This window comes from Protopterus annectens, chromosome 10.part0 (assembly GCF_019279795.1).
Source record: "Protopterus annectens isolate FY-2018-M chromosome 10.part0, PAN1.0, whole genome shotgun sequence".
Classification (NCBI taxonomy): domain Eukaryota; kingdom Metazoa; phylum Chordata; order Ceratodontiformes; family Protopteridae; genus Protopterus; species Protopterus annectens.
Window position 1 is genome coordinate 341,142,994 of NC_056744.1, and position 23,763 is coordinate 341,166,756.

The 23,763-nt window shown below is 40.6% G+C and overlaps 1 protein-coding gene across 2 annotated transcripts in view; it reads left to right on the forward strand.

Moving 5' to 3' along the window:
* The first annotated feature begins 9,325 nt into the window (after positions 1–9,325).
* The window catches only part of TOR3A (torsin family 3 member A), a 267,583-nt gene continuing 253,145 nt past the window's right edge, over positions 9,326–23,763 (forward strand). The window contains exon 1 of one of the 2 annotated variants that reach the window (XM_044085239.1): positions 9,326–9,935. In XM_044085239.1, the coding sequence (XP_043941174.1) occupies positions 9,605–9,935 (331 nt within the window). In that variant the 5' untranslated portion in view covers positions 9,326–9,604. Of the gene's footprint in view, positions 9,936–10,194; positions 11,228–23,763 lie in introns of those variants that run through there. The other variant, XM_044085240.1, reaches the window with a different exon arrangement.

Genomic DNA, 23,763 nt, shown 5'->3' on the forward strand with positions numbered 1-23,763 from the left:
TATTGACAAAAAGAGTATAAGTAAAACTGATCTGCTTTTTCTTTCTTTTGCATAGGGGAATAACTGTATTAAGGCCTTTGGCTTGATCTAACAGAAAGTTTAAGTGGAAACAAGCAAATAAAAGAATGCTGAATGTAATGAAACGTTTTCCTTTATCAAATAAGTGTTCACAGTGCAATACAAGAAGCTTGTAGCTGAAGGCAACTGGGTGTCTCATCCACGTCTCTATGGAAACAAGCTGCTAAGGACAATAAAAACAAAATACTATTTTCTTTCTATGGCTAAAAGAAAATGTTTTCTGAAAACATTCAGACATTTGCATGGTTTTCTACATTTGGGAGAGGAATAAAGATAAGACAAAAATAGACAGCACTTGTGTATAGAAGCACAGTCTGTACTATGCATTGTAGCACGGAAAACCTTCATTACATGCCAATTCAAGCCTGTAAGAGTAGCTGTAAATCTGGGACAGTTGTTTCTATTAGGAGGGTTAAACTTCATTATCTGAAGATGAGCATAGTTCTGTGTGTTTGTATTAACTTATTAGGTTCTGGGGGTGTCTGGGGAATGTTTTTGAGGGTTTTCATTAAAACATCTTGCAAGATGTGACATAGGTTCAAATGGAGAAGACAAAAGCAACTGTATAAAAGATCAACCTGCCAATCATTAGTGTATCCATGGAACCCAAAAGCTGAAATTAGACATTAAAAAAAAGCTTTTATATATAACATGTGGTAATAATAACATATTGTAATATTGGCAACACATTCCATATTATCTTTGAATGTATGGTCTCACAGGTATATACAAAAAGAAAGAGTAGCGAACTATGTTAAGAAATGCAAAGGGCAAATAGTTGTGCTACAGGAAATACATCTGGAAAGAAGCAAGCATGTGAATTTGATAAAGAAATTATTTCAGTATGGTTATTCGGTGGAATATCTGGGACAAAGGAAAAGGGGAGAACTTATATTAATTGCCAGAGGAGCTTCAATAGTGCTAGAAGAGGAAAAAAGAAATAAAAAAAGAAGATGATAATGGTAGAGTTGTAGTAAGGGGCTACTGTCAGTGGAGGAGGATTATACTGGCATGTATTTATATTCCACCTAAAACTGCTATAATGGAGCTTAAGAAAAGTCTGGGAGAAATAATCAGCTTTCAGTAAGGAATATTACTTATAGGTAGAATTTGATTTGTAATAGTGAGGACGTATTGGGGAGCTAGAAGGGAAACTACCAAAAGAGGGTAGATTTTTGAAGAAATTAATGAATTTTTTAGAACACCTTTATTAAACTCACTTAAGATATAGGCAAACACACGTTAACAAAAAAGAAAACAAAACATTTTAATAGTTTCCATTTAAATTCAATATACATCACACATTTTCTTTGCAACTGTCATCAATACATTACAAAAATAACTGCTGAATTCCTGTTTTCCCTTAAACCTCACTCCTCCTTCTCCTGATCATTATGATGTATGCATTGTTCCCACAATTTCCATTTACTTCTATGTAATTTGCTCCTTCCTTTTTCTAAAGATCCCTCTCAGTTCTTTTAACTATTTTATGATATTCAATATCTCAAATACAGCTTGTGTAGACTTTGATTTCTATTTTCTAGTAATTGGAGAGAACAAACAAACGAAAGACACACAACCGATGTAGACTTAAAATATTTATTTAGCTCTTTTGTTGGTAGTACACCCTTGACTTCCTCAGAATAATAATAAAACATTGCAACTTCCTTTTATACAAAGTAGGTAATCACATGATCTACTTCAATTAAAATCAATTCAGTATTAAATTATTTTTCCAGTGTGGTGGAATCCCAGGGGTATATTTTCAGTTTCCCATCCAGTTATTCAGGTTGTGCTTAAAAGGGGGTAAAGAGGTACTCTGCTTGATGTGGAGAGGGAGTCTATTCCATAGATGGGGGAGTCTTTGGGACACAAATCTGTCCTGCCAATAAGTCTTGATGTCACAGACCAGGTTGAGGTCGCACATGCAATTTACTTGAGTGGAGCTTGACTTACTGATATGCAGCAGTCCCACCAAGGTGGGTCCATGATCACCTTGTATGCCAAACAGAAGTCACCCCTTGAGGAGTCTGTATGAAACTGAGCAGAGGGACAGGGCTTTTAGCTTATCTGTGTATGGTAGATGTACAGGGCTTTTAGCTTATCTGTGTATGGTAGATGTTTGAGGCCCTGGATTCTCTGGTGAGAACCTCTGTGGTCTATCCAGCTGCTGCAGGTGCTTTGTGAGGTACATGCCAAAAGAGGCATTGTACTCAATAATGGGCCTTATAAGGGAAGAATACACGGATGTTATGACCTGCTTGACCCTGGATGAGATATCCTTACTTATGAGGTGGGTCATGTAGAATGCTTTCCATACAACGGAAGCAACATGGTGGTCAAACATCAGGTTGCAATCAACCTGGGTTCCCAAATCTCACACTATTGATTACATGCTTAGGATGTTGTTAATGTGACAATTTGTGGGGGCATCACTCTCCTCAAAGGGGATGATGATGCATTTTTTGGTATTCAGCTTGAGGCCATGTTTCTGGCACCAGTCATTTGTCTGAGCGAGACAGTCTTGGAGGATGTCCACATCACTAGGGCAATTGATGACAGCGCCCAGATTGCAGTCATCCGCAAACTTGGTCAGGCATAGCCCACTGGTTTTGGCCTGCACCTCAGAAGTGTATATCCCAAATAACAGAGGCCAAGACTGAACTGCTTGTTACGGGTCTAATGCTTGAGGTGGCTTCCCTATTTTTACTGCTGCTTGAGGTGGCTTCCCCTATTTTGACTACATGGGTTCTATCAGTGAGCTGGCTTGCTACTCATCTAGTAACATATGGATTGATGCCTAGTTGAGACAGTTTATCTTTTATGCCCAAGTGGGAAAAAAGTGTCAAAAGCTTTGGCCACGTCAAGGTAGGCGGTGTGCACCATCTTCCCCTCGTCCATGGCTTTGGTGACTGTCTCAAAGAAGTCAACCAAATTAAGCAGACATGACCTCCCCTTGTCAAAGCCAAACTGTGTGGGATCAAGTGTTTGGAGGTTGACAATGTCCTTGTTAATGAGATCCAGGATAATCCGTTCCATGGCCTTGCACATCAGGCTAGTTAGGTTGCTGGGTCTATAATTTCCCAGATCGGTGGATGCTCCACCTTTGTGTAAATACATTTGACAACGTTAGTAGAACAATGATGATGACAGATGGAAGCACAATGTAAGAAAATACCACTGTTGCTGGTGGGTCTTGATACAGAGAAAGCATTTGACAGAGTAAGCTGGGATTTTATGAGTTGGACAATGGAAGCATTTATATTTCTTGACACAATAATAAGGTTAATTAGGAGGGTATATGAGGGATTGGAGGCAAAAAATTAAAGTGTGTGTGGGGTCCTCTCCAAGTTCTATTTGAAAAGAGAAACCAGGCAGGGTTGTTCTCTTTCCCCTTTATTTGGGTTATATTTAGAACTGAAAAAGAAAATAAGGGACTTGGAAATTCAAGGACATAACTGGTATGGTAATCAAGAAAAATTGGCTTTATTTGCAGATTACGTTATTTTATACCTGATAAAACCAGAAAATATTTCAGTGTTGTGGGATATTCTGACACAATTTCAAGTCTTTTCAGGATAAAAAATAAATGAAGATAAAACAAAGGCAATAGCAGTAAACTATGTACCCACACACAAATTGGTTCTGTAATACCCATATTTATAGGAACATAATAAAATGAATTAGAAGTACAGGTTAAAAAGGACTTTGTTATGACAGCGGGAAGAGACTAAACAAAAGAGAATACAAAAAACAAGAAACTGGAAGCTCTGTTTTATGGCTATGGATAGCAAGATGCAAGCAGTGAAAATGCTTTTAAGCCCTTTATTTTTATTAACAAGTCATGCATATTTTTGTAAACCAGAAAAGAAGTTAAGGATAGCAATTAATATAGAGTTGAAGGATTTTATCTTGGAGGGGAAGAGGGCATGAGTCAAGTAGGATAAGTTGATTCTTCCAAAAAAATGGTGGTTTGGGATTACCTGATTTGAAGGGGTATTTCAGATCTACACAATTTAAAGCTCCCTTTACATAGTGCAACCAGAAAGATATAATTCAAAGTACAAAGGGGTGATGATGAAACAGGGGGGAAAGCTCAAGAAATAAGGAGAGACTGGGATTTTTGGATGCAGATTCTTAAGGTGGATAACAATAACCATACAGAATATTATATTCATAAAGTAGCAGAAAGTATTCTAAGAACAAAGCCAATACAGGAATGGAGACAGGAGATTCTGCTAAAAGGGATGACTGCAATTAGGGGTACAGAGAATAGGCAAGAGGAGGTTAGAATTTACTGGAGAAAACTAGCAAGGGAACTAAGGTATTAGAAGCAAATTAGAAAGAAAAAGATAAAATGGGAAGAGGCCAAGTATTCATTTGGACTGGAGGCTAGAGATTGCCTTCCCTATTAAGAATTGACAGAGTGTAGGCAAAGAGAAAAGAATAGGGATCCTAAAGACCAGGAATAGTGGGATCCTAAAGACCAGCACTTGGAGAGAGTTTAGTAGAATCTAGAACAAATGCTGCTGTTAAAAAAATGGATAACTCGTAGTGTATATAAAATATTTCATGATAACTATAAGACTCAATTAGAGGATGCTAGAAAGGATTGGGAAGGTTGAAATAAGCAATTCACAAAAAATAATGGGAGGCTATATGCATGTTTCCCAGAAACTAGAATATATGGGATATTTGCTTGGAAGTATTTGCATATGTATATTTATACCACAGTAGACTCCAAAGAATTTTTCCTCAGGCAGATTGTAAATGGTGGAAGTATAGTGGTGAAGAAAGAGGTGACTTAACATTTTTAATGAGTTGGCAGATTTTAAATATTCCCTACAGACTATCAGAAATACTGGGTGAGCAAATTGGTGTAACTAAGGAAATTATTTTTTGAGCTGTGACAGAACCATACTGAATAGTACATGTACAAGGTAGCAAAAAGTAGATGAGATTTTTACCACTAGGGATGATGAAAAGTAGGGGTATAGAAAAACAGGAAAGAGGGAGTTAAGAGTGGGATGGAACCAAGCAGAAGTCTGGACTGCAGGTTAGAGGTTGCTTTAACCTCGACGGTAATGAAGTGCCTGGAGAGGCTGGTCAAAGACCATATAGCCTCAATCTTAACTGTGTCACTGGACACACTGCAATTCACATACAGGACAAACCGCAGTACAGAGGATGCATCTCACTAGCTCTCCGTGAAATACTGACCCACTCAGAAGGCAAAAACTGCTATGCAAGACTGCTATTCATCGATTTCAGTTCTGCCCTCAACACGGTCATCCCTCAGACTCTGATATTGAAGCTACTTCAACTGGGCATAGACTCATTTATGCAATTGGATTCTGAGCTTGCTTACTGAAAAGGCCTCAAAAGTTTCATGTGGGAGACAACAGCTCTGGAAGTATCATCCTGAACACAGGACTACCACAGGGATGCGTCTTAAGTCCTCTCCTTTTCACTCCGCTGACACATGACTGCATGGCCACACATGAGATGAATAGAATCATCAAATTCGCAGATGACACCACTGTTACAGGCCTGGTCAAAGACAGAGAGGAGGCGGCCTACAGGAATGAGATTGATCAACTACTGGTCTGGTGCGACAGCAATAATCTAGCACTGAATGTCAGCAAGACACAAGGAGTTGGTTGTTGATTTCAGAAGATCTCAAGTACCACACAAACCTCTAGTGATGAAAGGGATGACAGTGGAAAGGGTCAAGAGTACAAAGTTCTTGGGTCTTCATCTCAGAGAGAACTTATCCTGGTCAGTCCATGTATCCAGCACAGTCAAGAGCTCAGCAACGCTTGCACTTTATTACCAATCTCCATACTTCAGACCTTTTATATGGGCACCATTGAAAGTGTCCTGACCAACAGCATTGCAGTCTGGTATGAGATCTGTAATAACTGGGATCGGAAGGCTCTCAAAGAGAGTTGTAAGGTCAGCAGAAAGAATCACTGGCAGTTCACTTACTCCTCTGGAAGATCTACACAAATGCCGGTGCACAGACAGGGCCAAAAAGATTTCCAGCAATCCAACACATCCTGCCAATGGTCTGTACATCTGCCTATCCTCTGGCAGGAGATACAGAAGCCTGCATTGTAAGACCACCAGACTAAAAAAAAAAGTTTCTTTCCGCTCTCCGTTAGGCTGCTGAACTCTTTGGAAAAACGAGTCATGATGTCTGTTACATAACTAGCCTATCAAGAGGCTTATTTTATGGATGTGCAATAACTTAAGCGCAATATACAAACTGTGCAATAATTCAGTCTAATCATAGATATGCTGCTATTGTTTCAAATTTACTTCGACAATATTACCTTCATACTGTTCCTGGTCTTCCTTGTCTTCTGTTCTGGGATGGGTGAGGGTCACTGCTGTCCTACTTTACTTACAAATTGTTACTTATTAAATTGCTACTTATTAAATTTCTGCTGTGATATTTTATTAATTTTTCTCTATATCTGCAACTGTTTCCTGCATTGAGAACGAAGCATTGTAATTTCGTTCAGCTACACTGCTGTAGAGTTCTGAATGACTGACTTTAGAGATGGTCTTCCATTCTAGGGACTAATAGAGTATACACAAAGAGAAAGGAATATGGGACTCCTAAGCGAAAGACCAGTTCTGGTTGAGATTTTAGTTTTGTACAGAAGCTGCTGTTAAAAAGGGATTATTAGTAGGGCATATACGGTATTGTACAATTATAAGAATTATTCAGAAGAGGTTAGAAAAGACAGGAAAGAGATTAAAAAGGCAATTTATATAGGAACTGTGGGGGACGTACATCTGCATGACCCTCAAGTATGCAAAGTCCAAAATGTTTTGTACTTTTGTATGAAGTGCTTATATAAATATTTTATAGCCTAAGCAGACATCAGAGTATGCCTTCCTCAGGAAGACAGCAAATGCACCTATGATCGGATAGAAGTAATTGGGCACATTTTTTTAAGAAATGTAACCGGTTGGCAGATTCAGGGAATTTTTCTTTAAATTGTTTCCTTACTCACAATCACCCCCCCCCCCAAACAATTCAAAGTACTCAGACTTGGAAAAATGGAAATTATTTTTTGAGCTGGGATGTAAGGATCTGAATTGCCTAGACACTTAGCTACCAAAAAAAAAAAAGCAATTACCAGAAAATGGAAATTAAAATCTAAACCAACTCTAACAGAAGGGCGAAATTGAAGTGTATTAACCCACTACCGTGTTCTCGCAGGTATGGGCGTGCCCGCCGTGATTGACATGCGGGAGGGCAGGATTAACAACGGCAATGTGCCATGATTGACACACAATGCTAATGTAACGGTAAATGCCCATTAACGGTAAACTTTCCATTAGATTAATATACAATAATAATTTGCCAGAATAATGGAAAAAAAGGTTCCGTAGACTAGCCTACCTACACAGTAAACAAATGGAAAATAGCAGCATATGACCAGAGTTTTACCCTTCAGCTGTCTTTCTCCCCACAACTAGTTAATATGGGTATGGCCAAAATTACCTGAATGAGTGGCCTGCTTCTATGGGTACCAGTTAAAGGGCAAATGTGATTAAAAATTGAAAACTGTATGTATGTGTATTTATTTGCTTGTATTGGTGTCTTTGGCAATGGTAATATCATTGCATCACTCTTGAATAGTTACTAGTTTTATTTATATTGAAGGTGACTAGATTGGTGTAGCCTTCCATTTCTGGTACGCAGTTAGGGTGCCCACAATGTTGTGCAGATTTTCATTTATAGGTAGTTACAGTGAAAGTGCTCGGGTTTATTACTTGCATTCAAAATATCTGGACTGGGTTTTCTGTAACTTTCCCGACAGCGGCACTCTATTGTTTCTGTACTCTTACACATACTCTTTTATAAAAAAACTCTTTGTTTGGAAACTGTTCCTACTGATAAATAAGTTTAAGAATTGGTTAGGTAAAGGGACCTGGCCTCATTCAGCATTTATCCTTCTGTTTCAGTAGTATCATATCTTGGCATGTTAAGTACTCCTGTTTAGTAAAAGTTGTGAATTTAAATTATCCTTGAAGTAGTGAAAGTAGTGGAAATGCTTCCTGATGCGGTGTTAGAGGTTGCGGGTGTCTGTTTTTAGCCTAAGTTCACGAAATAAAGAAATAGGCACATGCTAAATGTATGCCTTTTCTTGTTAACTGGACAAACAGTACTTGCCTTTGGACTTTTGCGAAATAAAAAAAAAAAATGTAATTTGATTTCACAGTAATTCCATCTTTTTTGGGCAATTAACTTGTGTTTCGCATATGCAATATTACCTTGTGTTATGGTAGCATCTTTCAATCAAAGGGTGGGTGTTGCAGTCAAAATGCTCGCAGGTGGGGCTTGCTACTACGCATCTGGTGGGTTAATACACTTCAATTTCACCAGCAAAAGTACTGCATATTGTAAATGAAATAAAGAACTGGATGTGAGATATTTAGAAAGGGGACACAACAAATCATATACAAATATGTGGGTTTTATGGAAACATTACCTGCAAAATGTATTTTCATTTGACGATTTAAAAAGTCCCACCTGCGAAAAAATTCAGTAGAAGCCCAATGAAAAAAAAAAAAAAAAAAAAAACACTCCACACAAAAATAATGTTCAAGTGTGAAATTTAAGTGAGGGCAGGACTAAAGCCATTTAGGCAATGCTGGAGTAAAATAAAACAGTTAAGAGAGAAACATACCTGTATACTGCATGAAAATATTCCCGTAACTTCTTTTCTGTTACTGTTATCTATGCCATTTTTAGCTAATGAGATGGGCGGCCACAGTGGTGCAGCGGTTAGCATTGCTGCCTCACAGCAAGAGGTTCTCCGGTTCGATCCTCGGCTGGGGTGCCTTCTGTGCAGAATCTGCATGTCCTCCCTGTGGTCGTGTGGGTTTCCTCCCACATCCCAAAGACATGCATGTAGGTGGATTGGACACACTAAATTGGCCATAGGCATGAGTGTGTGCGCCTTCTGTGGAAGGTTGGGCGCCGGGCTGGCAACTCAACACCGTAAAACTCCACTGCCAGCTGGCAACTCGACACAGTAAAACTCAACTGCCAATCATGAGCAGACAGTGATCCGCTGTGGCGACCCCTAACCGGGGAAAAGCTGAAAGAAGAAGATTATGTTTGCAAAAAGTGTCATGTTTAATAAAGATTTAAACAAAATATTTCTGTGCTTTCCGAAATTAAATATTTCTGAAAAAACAAGGATTACAGTCACTAAACTAACGGAAGACACTACAAATGTAAACTTATAATTTAGGTATTGTATGGTAACAAAAGACGTCGTGCGCTTAGAAGTGCTAAGCATGTTCAAAAAGGTACCCTTGGCCGCCTTCATCCGGTGCCGCGCTCACACTCTTGGGCAAAAAGGCTGCGAGTTCTGATCTCAGTTGCGCGCTCTCATTGGTGTGCTAAATTTGAGCGAGCATGCAGGGGATGGTTTAAGAGCTGGAAAGAGTGAGTGCTGCGTGCTGTCTCCGTTATTTGGTGCAAACTGTCTCCAGCTGTATGCCCTGGTACGTTTGGGCTGAAATAACAAGCGTTATGTGCCGGCGTGGGTATTTTGTCCTTTTCGTATGCATTTTCCTACTGGCTGTGGGTAACGGCTCCGGGTTCGAATACGACGGGTCCCCGCTGCAAATTAGGTTCTCTGCTTGGGTTAGGTGCTGGAGATGGTTGCAAATTTTGGTATGGACATCGGAATCAAGTAATGCTGCCGGTCTGGAGCCACAGACTGCTTGGGGACGGTGGCCGAATACAAACTTTCGAGCTGATGAAGACGCTGAACTTTATGACGAGAACGACTCTGAAGACACGTCAGTAGCTACCCGACAACCCAGTAAGTATCGGCGCCGGTAGGTTGTGCTTTTTGCTGATGCTTATTTTACCAATTTGTTAACCGAGTTAGCGCTTAGACATAACATCAAAGTGACTACGGCGCATCTGTTATGAGTGAATCTTACTCGCTCTGAGTATCGCGAGCAGCTCATTCTTTTCAGCCGTTCCCCGCGTGGTACGTGTGCGTGATCCAAGGCCACGTGATCATATTTTACAGTCTCCTGCCCTAAAGGTAGTAATAGGGTTGCCACCTTTTTAAATGGCTATAGTGGGACATTTTCGGGATAAACATCAGATTTTACAGGCCGACACATACCCACGGTCAATTCAAAGGATATAATTCTACTTTTTTTTGCCTAATTAAAAGCTTATTCTTGTAGCATTTTAGTTGCTTATTCTGTTACTTTTTTGTCAGGACACAACTACCCAAAGAGGGACTGTCCCTCGTAAAGTGGGACAGGTGGTAACTAGGTAGTAATCAGCATAGTGCATCGAGCTTCTGTGTTGTGCAGCCTTTCACAGACCTCGGCATACCTCTCAACTGTCAAGATGTTTGCCTCATATATTTTTGGGCTGTGTTCCTAATTGGAAAAAAATAATAAGAATATTGGGAGAGGAGAAACAAAACGTAAATTAACTTGCTATTTTTATGCTGTGGGTGTGGTTACAGTAAAACAAAGGGCATGGGGATGATAAGGGGAGTTAGGATGAGAGAAGCCAAAACACTAACCTGTTGATGAGCAGGGGCGTAACCAGTTGGCTTTTAGATTAGTAAACGATTTTTTAACTGATTATGGTTACTTGTATTCAGAGAGTCCCCAAAGCCGTTGTTGAGGATTGAAGTCACTAAATGTTGACATCAATTTGAGTTACACACTTCATATCTTTCAGAGAATGCATGCTAACACAACACATTTGATTCTAACAACTTTCTATGTTCTTTGTAAAAGCAACATTTAAAATAGCCTACTTTGGGGGTCTTTATATCTGCATTATTTTAAGCTTTGTTTAGATTTTGTTATGCTAAGAGGCTGAGGGATGTGAACCTCGCCATGGTTTTAATTTAATTTTCTAACAACCAAAATCTGGGAAGTTGACCAGGTTTAGGAGAGCACACTTTGGAAGTTTTCCAATTTAATGCAAATGGTTGCATCTGGTCTGACAGGACTACATTCTATTTAAAATATCCCAGGCAACTTGGTACGATGGGCAAATAGCAGATGGCTGGGAACGAGTATCACAGTACGCAGTAATAGCGATCAACCGCTTACCACCAGAATCAAGGGCAAATCTGTGAGTAATCAGGGACACTTTTTTTAAAATATTGCTACCTTTAACTTGAGAAGTTGAGAGAATAAGAGAGCATGCATTTTTTGAAGTAAAAGAGGTCTGTAAGTAATTGTTATTATTTATTAAATGCAATCCACTGCCTTTTCTTCCAAAATTGCCAGTTTAGGAGGAAGTATGTTAAATTTTAAACCAAAATCAGAAGCATCCATGAAAATCAGTGACAGCTGAAAATATGAGTTCAGTTAAAAGATTATTTTTGGGGGTTTTTGTATTTTTTTTTTTTTTTTTGCACGTATACTCCTCTGGCTCAGAAATACTAGACAGCTCATGGTCATCATGGATAGAACCTGGAAATCATGCCATAGAACTAAAAACCCTTCTGACCTCTTAACAGTACAGGCAGCTTCATAACCAGTTAACCACCTACTCGTTAGCGACAAGAAAAATCATTACATCGAACTACAGCAAAACTTTATACAAAATCCAAAAAGATTCTGGAGCTCTATTTCTTCTCTGCCAACCCTGGAACAAAGAACAACCCCTGTCCATATCCCGATAAAACACCAATGGAAATCATCAAAGTCTTTAACTCATACTTTGTAGAAACCATAGCCAAACTCACTGTCTCCTTCCCTCCCCAACCTCCTCATTCTAACCACTCACTGCCCTCCTCACAACCCCTCCAGCTAACTCCCTCATCTACTTTTTCTCTCTCTCACCCCATAACTACTACCATCATAATTAAACTTCTCCTCAAACTGAAACCAGGTAGCTGTGCCCCTGACAACCTACCCCCAGAGTACCTTAAAATGTCAGCTAGGACTATCTCCTACCCCATTAGTATACTCTTAAATAGATCAATACAGGAATCCTACATACCCATCATCTGGAAAAAAGCATATATCCTCCCCCTACATAAAGCTAGCAATTGTATAGATACCTCCAATTTCCGTCCTATTGCTGTACTGTCCCCTATCTCAAAAATCCTAGAAAAATGTATTCACACCCAGCTCCAACACTATATACTGAATAACCAGCTACTATCTCCCTGTCAACATGGCTTTTGCCCTGCCCACAGTACCACCACCGCTCTCTTATCATTCATAAGTACAGTTAACCAAGTTCGTAATGAAGGCAAGTTAGTTTCTTCCCTTTTCCTCGACCTGTCTAAGGCTTTTGACACCATCTCCCACTCCCTTCTCTCAAAGCTTTCCACACTGGGTATGTCCCCCCAGCTCTACTCTGGTTTACCAACTATCTGTCCAGTAGACAGCAATCCACTAAATGGCTAAAGTCCTCATCATTCCTACATATGCCTACAGGCATTCCTCAAGGATCCATATTAAGGCCTCTACTCTTCAGTATTTTTATTAATGATTTCCACTCTGGTGTTATCAACAATTCCGTTATTCAGTACATAGACAACTCAACAATAATTTGTACTGCCAATACCATACCCAAATTACTTACACAGCAAGAAGTCTCATCCACCAAAACTTGGATGACTACCACTCATCTTGCACTCATTCCCAACAAAACTAAACTTCTTTTCACTGCTAGGAAAACCACCCCAGTAAACAAACAAGACCTTACAATCTATTCACTAAACAAAACTGTCCTAGAAGTAGTCCCACACACAAAATTACTAGGTGTTACCGTAGATGAAAACTTGACCTTTGACCATCATATTCACAACAATATCAGAAAGACCTACCAAAAACTTGGTACCCTCTATAGACACAAACACTTCCTGAACCCTTCCACTAAGCAAACCCTTGCTTCAACTTTCTTACTACCATCTCTATTATATGGCACCCCACTCTTCACCAACATACAAATCTCCCTAAAAGCCAAAATGGAAACCTGCTACAATAAAATCGCCAAATTTGCAACTAATGCCACATATTCCTCCCACCACTGTTCCTCACTACACACATTCAAACGCCTTGAACTGCCACAATACCATATCTACGAACAACTAACTACAGCTCACAAAATAATCTATAAACTTTTTGACTACCCATCTCTCTGCTCCATTCTAACACGATACCACCCAAATCAGACTTTACTGCTTGTCCAAAAACCAATACTCCCTGCTGGCCAAATGCTTTACTCCTTCTGCATTGCCAAACTTTGATACTCACTCCCATCACCTGTCAGATCCACTAAGGATGATAACTTCTTCAAAAAGGCCCTTCACCTACATCTATCTACCTAGTGTCAATGCTCATGTTCTGGACCCCACATAACGTGACCTTTCCCACACTATCATCTCTCACACACATCATAACCATTTCAACCCTTTGCACTCAACACTGTGTACTATTTCTTCATATTTCATCCTTTTCTCTTTTATCTGTAGCTTATTACTTGGTTAGACACTTCAATTCTCAGCATGCTATCTAGTTGTATATTGTTACTGAGTTCTACTTGAGTGATGTTTGTTATGTTTATTTCTGACTGCTTAAACTCCTTGTTTCATTTGCATCCATCCTTTTTTTAATACAATGTCTGTAATTTAACTAAATTTTGTACTGACATGTTTATTGGAGCTTTCTCCCCAGGCCTTCACTGAAAATGGGCTCATTCTGGCCCAGTGGACACTCCTGGTAAACAAATGTAAGTAAATAAATAAGGTTATCCAGTCTGAGCATGATGCAGACAAATACTCCTATAATACCATGTGTGTGTAATGCATCATGTTATAAACTCAAAATATATTTAATAAATTGATAATGTATGTATGTTTTATAACTCTCGTTGGTATGCATGCTGTATGGTAATAATAATAGCAATACCTATTTGTGTGTCCAGTGGGCCTTACATGGTTAATGGTCTCTTTGCAGGGGTGACCTTGGAGCAATGTCTGATTAAAGTGACAAGGTCATACAGTAGGCGAATGAGTGCTGGAGAATCAAACCCTATACCACAAGAACTACAGCTCATAGCCTTAACCCTCTGTGCCAACTACAAGACTTGAGTAGCTTAAGTAGGAGGTTGTCTAGCCGGAACATGATGTAGACAAATGCTGCAATAATGCCATGTGTGTGAGTGTAAGCCTTGCTGTGTGTGTGTGTGCGTTGATTACCACTGTATAACAATCCTGCACTCTCATACTGTAGACTGCTTGAGTACTGTTGGTTTATTCTGCTTTAGCAACAGAGACTGGTGTCCAGCTGATACTTAAAGTACTATATTGCATTGTGCTACATTAGTGAACTGCACTGGGTCACACAGTATTGAACTATAATGCATAGTACTATAGTATCCTGTTGTACTGCAGTCGCAGCCTTTTAAAATGTAATGCAAGTCTTTTCACTTTCTCCTTATGTTATACAGTTACTGTATTCTGCTATATTGTACCATGTTGCACTAATTTGCTGTGCTGCTCTGTTCTTCTATATGCCATGCAGCTTCCCCTCCCTGGTAAATAGGCCAGGGGTCCCCAAATTCCATAATATATAACATATACTACCCAGTGTCTTTATGTCAGCCATGGGTCCATAGTCTCTCTCTGTCCCATCTGTTTCTAGCTTTGTAGTGCAAACTACCGTGAGGCAGCATGTAGCCTGCTTACGAACAAACATTTACTATTATCATACAATGAGTCCTCATGTAAGAGGTCTTAATAGCTGTCATAGCTGGAGCCAAACCTGCACAATCTGGGTAACATTACCCACACTTCACCTCTACATATTGTAAGACAAAATAAATAACTGTGCTGAGATACTCCAAAAATTACTTCCAAAACCACAAAGAATTCCAATGTGTGTCACTGCAGATGTGTACATACCCTACATTTCTCAGCAAAACACTGACACCCATTCCACGCAATATAGCGTCCTTCACCACCATAAGTAAGGGGCACCAGAGTGGTCTGGTGGTCTGGCCAAGCACTTAAAGTTGCAAGAGCAGTCCACTTGTCATGATACTGTACTATATGTAGATGACATAGTTCAGTGCACTAATGTATCCCTCACAAGGCTGATCAAAGTCAGAGAATATGCTGACTCTCACGTCCTTGAATCAACTATATCAACCAATGCACTCCAGTTCTTTCACCTGAAGTATGAATATAAGATGGTCATTATCTATGTGGGTGTATTTTCTGAGTAAAGTCTCTTTTACTTATTATTTATGGGTCTTAGACAAAGATTCATCTATTTGAACAGCAGGGATAGAATTCCCTGGTATCCAACTGTTGGTGCCTAAGTTAGTGTCCAGTAGGATTGACGCCGTGTTTTTTTTTTTTTTTTTTTTTTTTTTGGTCACAACAAAAGAACAACCTGAAGCCGCACCCTTTGCCCTACCCTAACCCTATGTCCTCTCTTCTCCTGTCTCCACCCACCTCCGTGCCCGTTTCTTTAAGTGTAGCATGTCCAACAGCTCTGGGTTTGACATGGCCTTGTATGTTAAGCAGAGATCGCCTCTGAGTAGATGATATGTGACAGAGTATAGGTGGAGCTTTTTAAGACGGTCAGCATAGGGCATCTGCTTTAGGCCTGTGATTCTTTTAGTGAGGTATTTCTGCGGCCTTTCCAGTTGTTGCAGATGTCTTGAGAGGTACATACCAAACAGGGCGTTGTATTCTATAATGGGTCTAATGAGGGATGAGTACAGTGGGACAATGGCCTCCTTTTTTCTGGATGAAAAGCCCTTAGTGATGAGGTGTGCCACATAGAAGGAATTCTGACTGTTGTGGTGATGTGGTTATCGAAGGTGAGACCACTTGTCCACCTGTGTCCCTAAGTCTCTTATCACACTTTTGGTGTTTAGTGTACTGCCACCTATGTGGTAATTCACGGGTACATGCTTTTTCCCAAAGGAGATAACTATACATTTCTTGGCATTGAGCTTGAGTCCATGGCTCTGGCACCAAGCATCTGTTTCTGTAAGGCCCTTTTGTAGAATATCCACATTATTTGGGGATTCAGTAATGGCTCCCAGTTTGTAGTCATCTCTGAACTTCATTAGCCAGAGTCCCTTAGTGTTGGCCTGTACTTCAGAGAAATAGATGCCAAACAAGCGGTCCCATGACTGAACCCTGAGGTAGTCCACTTGTCTGGAGCTGGATTTGGAGTCTGCTACTTTTACAGTGTGGGTGCTGTCAGTAAGCCAGTTGGTAACCCATCGAGTGACGTAGGGATTAATGCCCAGCTTAGTAAGTTTATCTATGATTCCGGAGTGGGGGATGGTTATTTTAAACTTCAAGGAGTCTTGACATTCTTTCTGGTAGGAATATTTCAGTGGGGGGAACTTGAGCCCATTTAGAACTCCTCAGAATCTCACGTTTTTATTAAATGCCTTCTGTTGCATCTCTCTCTCTTTTTTGTTTGAAAACCTTTATTAGATTAATAATTAAGACATGCCAACAAACACTAATAGAAAAGAAAACCAACCATATTGAGATTTTTTCCATGTATACACATTATGCATTTCATGTTCTCTTTCTTTTTAACAACTGTCTTTCTGTCCAACGTTTTATAAATTACTCATTTCCTGTCTTCCCTTAAACCTCACTCTTCCTCCTGAACACTATTCTGCATGTATTGTTCCCACATATTCAATTTATTTCTATATAATTTGTTCCTTCCCCTTTCTAAAGATGCCACTTCCAGTTCTTTCATCTCTGGTACAATATTCAGTACTTCAAATACAGTTGGTATAGACTTTTGATTTCCATTTTCCAGTAATTGGGGGGGGGGGGGGTTAGCAGTCAACAAAATGAAACTTTAGGCCTTACTATGTGTAGGCAATTCAGATCCTGTGTTCCTGATCAAAATAATCACTTTCTTAGTTACATCCATTTCCTCCCCCAGTAATTCTAACCGAGTATTCCACAGGGAGTTTTTATATGTCTTACTAAATAGTCCATTTTTATCAGCAGCTTCTGACCTTTGGCTATTGGCTAGGCTTAAAATGGCCCTTCAGGGCAGTTAGTGTAGTATTTATCTATGAACCTATGAAACATTACCAGAGCAGATTTTTCACTTAAGGCTGTCCTGTCCCCTTCTCTTTGCCTATACTCTGATTTCAATATGTGATAGGGAAGATAGTCTCTAACCTGCAGCCTAAACGTCTTGGCTTTATCCCATTTTATTTTCTTTCCTTCGCTAGTTATTTGCTCCTTTACAAGTGTAACATCCGGCTATATCTCACCAGACAGCCAACAGTTATTGTGACATCCCTTACTATCCTGGGTCAGTAACTAAGGAGCTTCAATCCTCACTACTCACTCCAATGTGAGACTGTTCATAGGTAGGTACTAGGCTATCGGCCCTAGGGCCTATATAAGCCTAGCCAAGAAGGTACCCTGGCTTTCACCACCCAAGAAAATTATTTTCTATTTTCCTGTGCCCCTGTCGAGCACAGCCACAGAAGTGATTCCCGGGGTGAATTTCCTATCTCCCATCCAGTCATCAAGATTTTTCTTAGAGTGCTAATGAGGAGCTTTGTTTGATAAAGATAGGTAGTTTGATCCAGGGTACGGGAAGTCTCTGGGACAGGAATCTATCTCTCCAGTATGTTCTGTTTATTGTGATGACAAGGTTTAGATCCATAGAGCATGTAGCTTGAAGGGATTGGGATTTCTTTAAGTGCAGCATGTCCAACAGCTCTGGGTTTGACATAGCTTTGTATGTTAGGCAGAGGTCGCCTCTGAGTAGGCGATATGCAATGGAGTAAAGCTGGAGTTTTTTGAGACGGTCTGCGTAGGGCATCTGTTTGAGGCCGGTAATCGTCTTTGTGAGGTATTTCTGTGGTCTTTCCAGTTGTTGTATGTCTTGTGAGGTACATACCAAAAGGGGCGTTGTACTCTATAATGGGTCTAATGAGTGATGAGTAGAGTGGAACAATGACCTCTTTTTTTTTTTTTTCCTGGATGAGAAACCTTTTGTGATGAGGTGTGCCACATAGAAGGATTTCCTGACTTCTGTGGCAATGTGATTATCAAAGGAGAGACTACTGTCCACCTATGTCCCAAGGTCTCTTATCATACTTTCGGTGTTAAGTAGACTACCGCCTATGTGGTAGTTCATGGGTACAGAGTTTTTACCAAAGGGGATGACAATGCATGGCTTTGTCACCAGGCATCTGTCTCGGTGAGACCCTTTTGAAGGATGTCCACATCATTAGGAGTTTCGATTATGGCTTCTAGTTTGCAGTCATCTGCGAACTTTGTTAGCCAAAGACCTTCTGTGTTAGCCTGTACTTCAGAGAAGTAGATACCAAACAGGAGAGGACCCAGGACTGAACCCTGTGGTACTCCACTTGTTACTGGTCTGAAATTGGATATGGAGTCTGCTACTTTCACAGTGTGGGTTCTGTCGGTGAGCCAGTTGGCAACCCATCTTGTGACATAGGGATTTATACCTAGTTTAGTGAGTTTATGATTCCAGAGTGGGGGGTGGTGGTGCTGAAAGCCTTGGCGAGATTTAGATAGGCTATGTGAACCACCTTACCCTCGTCTACGGCTTTGGTGACTGCTTCAAAGAAGTCTATCAGGTTTAGGAGACATGATCTGCCTTTTACAAGCCCGAACTGGGTGGGGTCCAGAGTTTGGAGATACCAATGTTTTTGTTTATAAGTTCCATGATGATATGTTCCATGGCTTTGCAGACCAGGCTCGTTAGGCTAATAGGGCAGTAGTTCCCGGGGTCCGTGGTGGCTCCCCCTTTGTGGAGTGGGATAATCGCTGTGTGCCATTCAATGGGCACAAAGCCTGAGGTAAGGCTATGATTGAACATGGTACTTATGTGGGGTGCCAGTTTGTTCTGTTGTTCGTGTAGAACGCAGCCTGGGATGTTGTCAGGTCCCATGGATGCTGTGTTCTTAGCTTTGCAGAGGTGGATTTTACCTGTGCAGCTGTGATTATAGGAACTTTGCATTCTTCCAGTACAGAGATGGGCCCTTTAGGGGGTGAGAGGGGGGTAAAGTTAGCACTGAACTCAGAGCAGATCTGAATGTTGCCATTGAGATTCTTGACATAGCTATAGAATGCTTTGTGGTTGTCTTTAGAATCAGTGGAGATTTTGTTTTCGTAACTTGCTTTGGAGGATTTTATGAGGGATCTTGGCTTCTTATTGAGGCAGACAAGGGAGTTCCTCCAATCATGGGATTTTATTCTTTTTTGCAGCAGTTTCTTTCTTCTGACGACCAGATTGGCTTCCTTTTTTTGGAGGATAGCATCTTGGTTCTGTTAGGGATAGCACGATCCATGCACTCGTGTAAGTGCTTATAAAGTGCATTTGTGCAAGATTCAACAGTCATACCTCTATTGTCTGTCTGCATGGGTGTCATGAAGTTTGCTACTTCTGTCTTGAGAAGCGTGAAGTTGGCTTTGGAAAAATTTTTTACAGTGGTTTCCCTAATACGGGGTGGGGCGGGATGTGGATGTCTAGGGTGATTAGCTTGTGGTTGGATCTGACCAACAAGGAAATGACCTCTGGTGTAGAACACCGGTCGCCCATGTTGGTAATGACCAGGTATAGGATATTGCTGCCCCTGGTGGGGGTGTGGATAAGCTGATCCAAGGCATTGGAATTTATGAATTCCAAAAAACTTTGAGCAAAAGAGTTGATACATGAGTAGTTTTCCCAGTTAATGGTGAGGTAGTTGAAATTGCCCATTATTAGGGTGTTGGGTTGTACCCTAATATTTTCCAGTGTATCAAGAAATGAGGAGTGGGAATCCAAGGGCATGGAAGCTACAGTTTGGATTGCAGTCTTGCCCAGAGGTAGTTACACTTGGATGATTTTGGATGCATTATGCTGAGCAACTAGCCTGGAGGTGTGGATATCCTTAATAAATATGGACACGCTTCTGCCTTTAGTATTTTGCTCCAGGTAAGGTGGCCAAAAGGTGTGGTATGAATTATAGCCTGGTAATACAGGGATGCTCTCTGGAGCCTTGAACCAGGTCTTTGTCACTGCACAGATGTCGATGTTCTCCATTTTAAGGAGTGCCTCGAGTGAGTGCATTTTGAGGTTTAGACCTCTAGCATTGAGTAGCATTACCCTCAGATTTTGCTTTTTTGTACCTGTTACGGTGGTGAATTTATCATTTGAACCTTGCCTAAAAAAAGGCACTACATGGGTGGCAAGAGTCTTAGCCAATATTTGGAATCCCAAGGGCGACAGGTGCAGGCCATCTCTGGCAAAACATCGTGGTCTGTCGATCATGTCATCCCAGGCAGACATATACTGGATTCCCTTAGAATGACACCAGAAGCTTAGCCAGTTGTTGAAGTCAATCATTTTGTCCTTTTACTGTGGTATCATTCTGGGTGATGGCAGGATGCTACTCAGGGCTAGGGCCATACCTGCCCTGGCTACAAGATCATAGAGCTCCTCCATGTCTCTTTTCATGTAGTCCAGCGAGGTACGTCTCTGGTCATTCACACCAACATGGACAATGACAGAGTCATATTTGTACTTGTTGTGGAGTGAACTGAGTGCCTGCATTATGTGGCGGATCCTGGCACCTGGCAGGCAGCTGACAGTAACTTTTTGCTTGTTTAGCCTGGTGAGTGGAACATCAGTGTGCCTGACTATAGAGTCACCTATGACTAGAGTGTTGGGTACATTGTTATGCCTTATGGGCTGTTGTTGAGTGGCACACTGAGTTTGTGGGCTACGTGTCATTTGGGTTGTGTTGGGGGGTGGAGGTTGCTTGCATCTATGCTTTGGAGGTCTCTGTTGCTTGAGCAGATTTTTATTGAGAGCCTCCGCGAATGTAGGTGTGTGTTTTGTGTTGCTGTGTATGTTTTGGTGATGTAGGTTTTGAGGGACACTGTGATGAGTGTGGTGTGGTGCAAGTGTTTACCTTCTCCTCCTGACTGTCTAGTCCAGTCTTGGGTGAAGAGAGCTTTGCTTCCAGTTTGGCTATATAAGTGCATCTCTCACAGGTTGTAGTGTTGGGTGGTAGGAGGAGAGGGTTGTCTGTGTACATGAGGCAATTGCTGCATTACCCCAAGATGCCCAGATTCATCGGGTAGACAGGAGAAAACACCGGGAGCTGACCCTTAGACATGCCTGAATAGGTACTTATTTATTAAGTACTAAAAACTGTTTTCCTCCAGACAAGTGAGGAAAGTTGAGTGCTGTAGTAATTTGTAGCTTATTTAGTGCTTACAATGATGATCAGCGGTGGTACAGCAGTAGCGTTGTTGCCTCACAGCAAGAGGGTCTCCTGTTCGATTCTCGGCTGGAGTGCCTTCTGTGTGGAGTCTGCATGTCCTCCCCATGGTCGAGTGGCCTCCGAAAGACATGCGTGAATGGGCATGCCTTCGTTGAAGGTTGGGCGTCGCACTGGCAACTCGGCACCATAAAAAATTGACTGCCAATCATTAGCGGACTGGAGTTCCACTGTGATGACCCCTAAGTGGGAAAAGCCTAAAAGACAAACACACAATGATTTCTGAACAAGTGCTGAGTTCAAAGAAACAGATTTGAGTGCTAAAGTTAAAAAACTGGCTAGTTCTAAGGGAAATTTTGAAGAACAGACTTTATGGCGCCAGGAATAGTTTAACCCTAGCTAAGTGGCGGTGCATACATTTTTTTTTTAATATAATAGTAGCAAATGAGCAAACTGATTTAAACAAATTAACCAGTAAAAAGCTAAAAACTGAGCCCCGTTCCAGCAGTCTTCGATCAGACAAGTTTTAACTGCACACTTCTGCCACTAGGGTGCAGGGGAACCTTCTCCAAAAACAATATGGCCTGGATTAGTGCTCAAGTTATACAAACAAAGCTAGATTCAGCAGGTCTGAATCTAGTTTATGCTACAGCAAACAGGGTGTACCAATTTCAGAAAGAAACAGTTCAAATATGCAGGCACAATAAGCCTTTAACCAGAAACTCCCAGCTTAGAGTGAAGACCACACCTTTTTAATGTAAAATAACTGGCCTGAAGCCCAAGTGCTTAAACCAGAACTAATACACTTTTAGAATAACCGACAGTAAGCCTTCAGTCAGCAACTCCCAACTTAGAAGGATGTAAGCTGCCTGTCCTGCCACAACCCTGCAGACCACAAACCTTCTTAATGTAAAACAAATGGTCTGAAGCCCAAGTGCTTAAACCAAAGGCTTAGAATAACAATTACAATTTAATCAGGCTACTAACAAGCAGTAATAAAGGCAGCAGAATAAATGCAATTAAGTACTTTTAAGAACAGGCAGCAAAAGCAAAATAAAGTAGGAAGAAGCACAAATACAGTAAAAGCAGATGAATAAAGTGCAATTTTTTATATAACTGTCACTTAAACATTGTTTTCCTCAAAGAGCACAACAGGAACACGCTCTGTAACCTGGCAGTGGACTGTATACTTTTGTCCACCCCTAATGTAACTCCTTATTACACACTTCAGAGCAATGTGTCCCAGTTTAAGACCTCTGATACACTCGCACCCAAAGTAAATTTAAATCTCACACATCCAAACACTTCTGGGAAAGCCTGACACAGATTTCCAGCTGTCCCTTCCCCAAAATAATACAGTAATGCTGCCACCACACACCGCTGTTCTACAGGGGTGTCCCAAGTATGAAAATTAAATATAAAAATAAATGATGGTTATAACCATAGCAACCACGCCTTCAAGGGGACCTGGGAACTATCAAACAGGTGTAAACACTCTCTAATCTCTAAAGAAAAACACTGATTTCCAGCCACAATGTAAAGTAATGAAAAGCATTTATTATTAAGTAAAATGATTACAAGAATGTAAATCAATAACTTTCAGTAAACACCTTCAGTCACCAGAAGTGTAAAATTAAACTGTAGGATAGAAATCCATCATTCTAGAAAAACTCTTATCTGAATAGCTAAACCTTCCTAATTTAACTGGAGAATACTGTCCCTGATCTGACCTAACACATAACAGGAAGGCAAAGGCAGGCTTACAGTTTTTGCTGAGTTCTCTTGCACAGTACTGTAACTGACTGCAACTCTTCGCAAACTGCCCATTACTTGACTAACTGCACAGCTTAACAGCCTCAACTGTCTTGTTTTAAAAATGTCATCTATGTGAAAAAGTTATTTTTCCTGTCAATCAGCTTTTCAGATAATCACGTAGTAACCAGGAACATTCTAATGACATCCTCTTCTGCTCAGCTGATTCTCTACAGTACTTTAGAATTTCCTTCTCAGACATGTACAGTTAGAAATATATCAAAACACTGTCAGATTCTTTAAACATTCTGTTTAAACAAGGAAATACTCAACATTTAAAAAACTTATTTACATTTTCACAATTAGATATGCTGGCATACAAGTTAAATTGAGAATACGAACACATTTCCTGCCAGACATGCTAACACAGATAGGTTCATAGGTTTATACTAGGCTATCTGCCCTAAGGCATTTATAAGCCTAGCCCAAATTTTTGTGGCTTACGCCATCCCTTATATGAAAAAATACTGTGCCCATTAGTTTGTTGTGCCTCTGTCCAGCAGTGACACAGAGATGATTCCCGGGGTAAACCTACGATCTCCCATCCACAGGTCAAGATTTCTCTTGAACAGAGCCAGCGAGGTGCTCTGCCT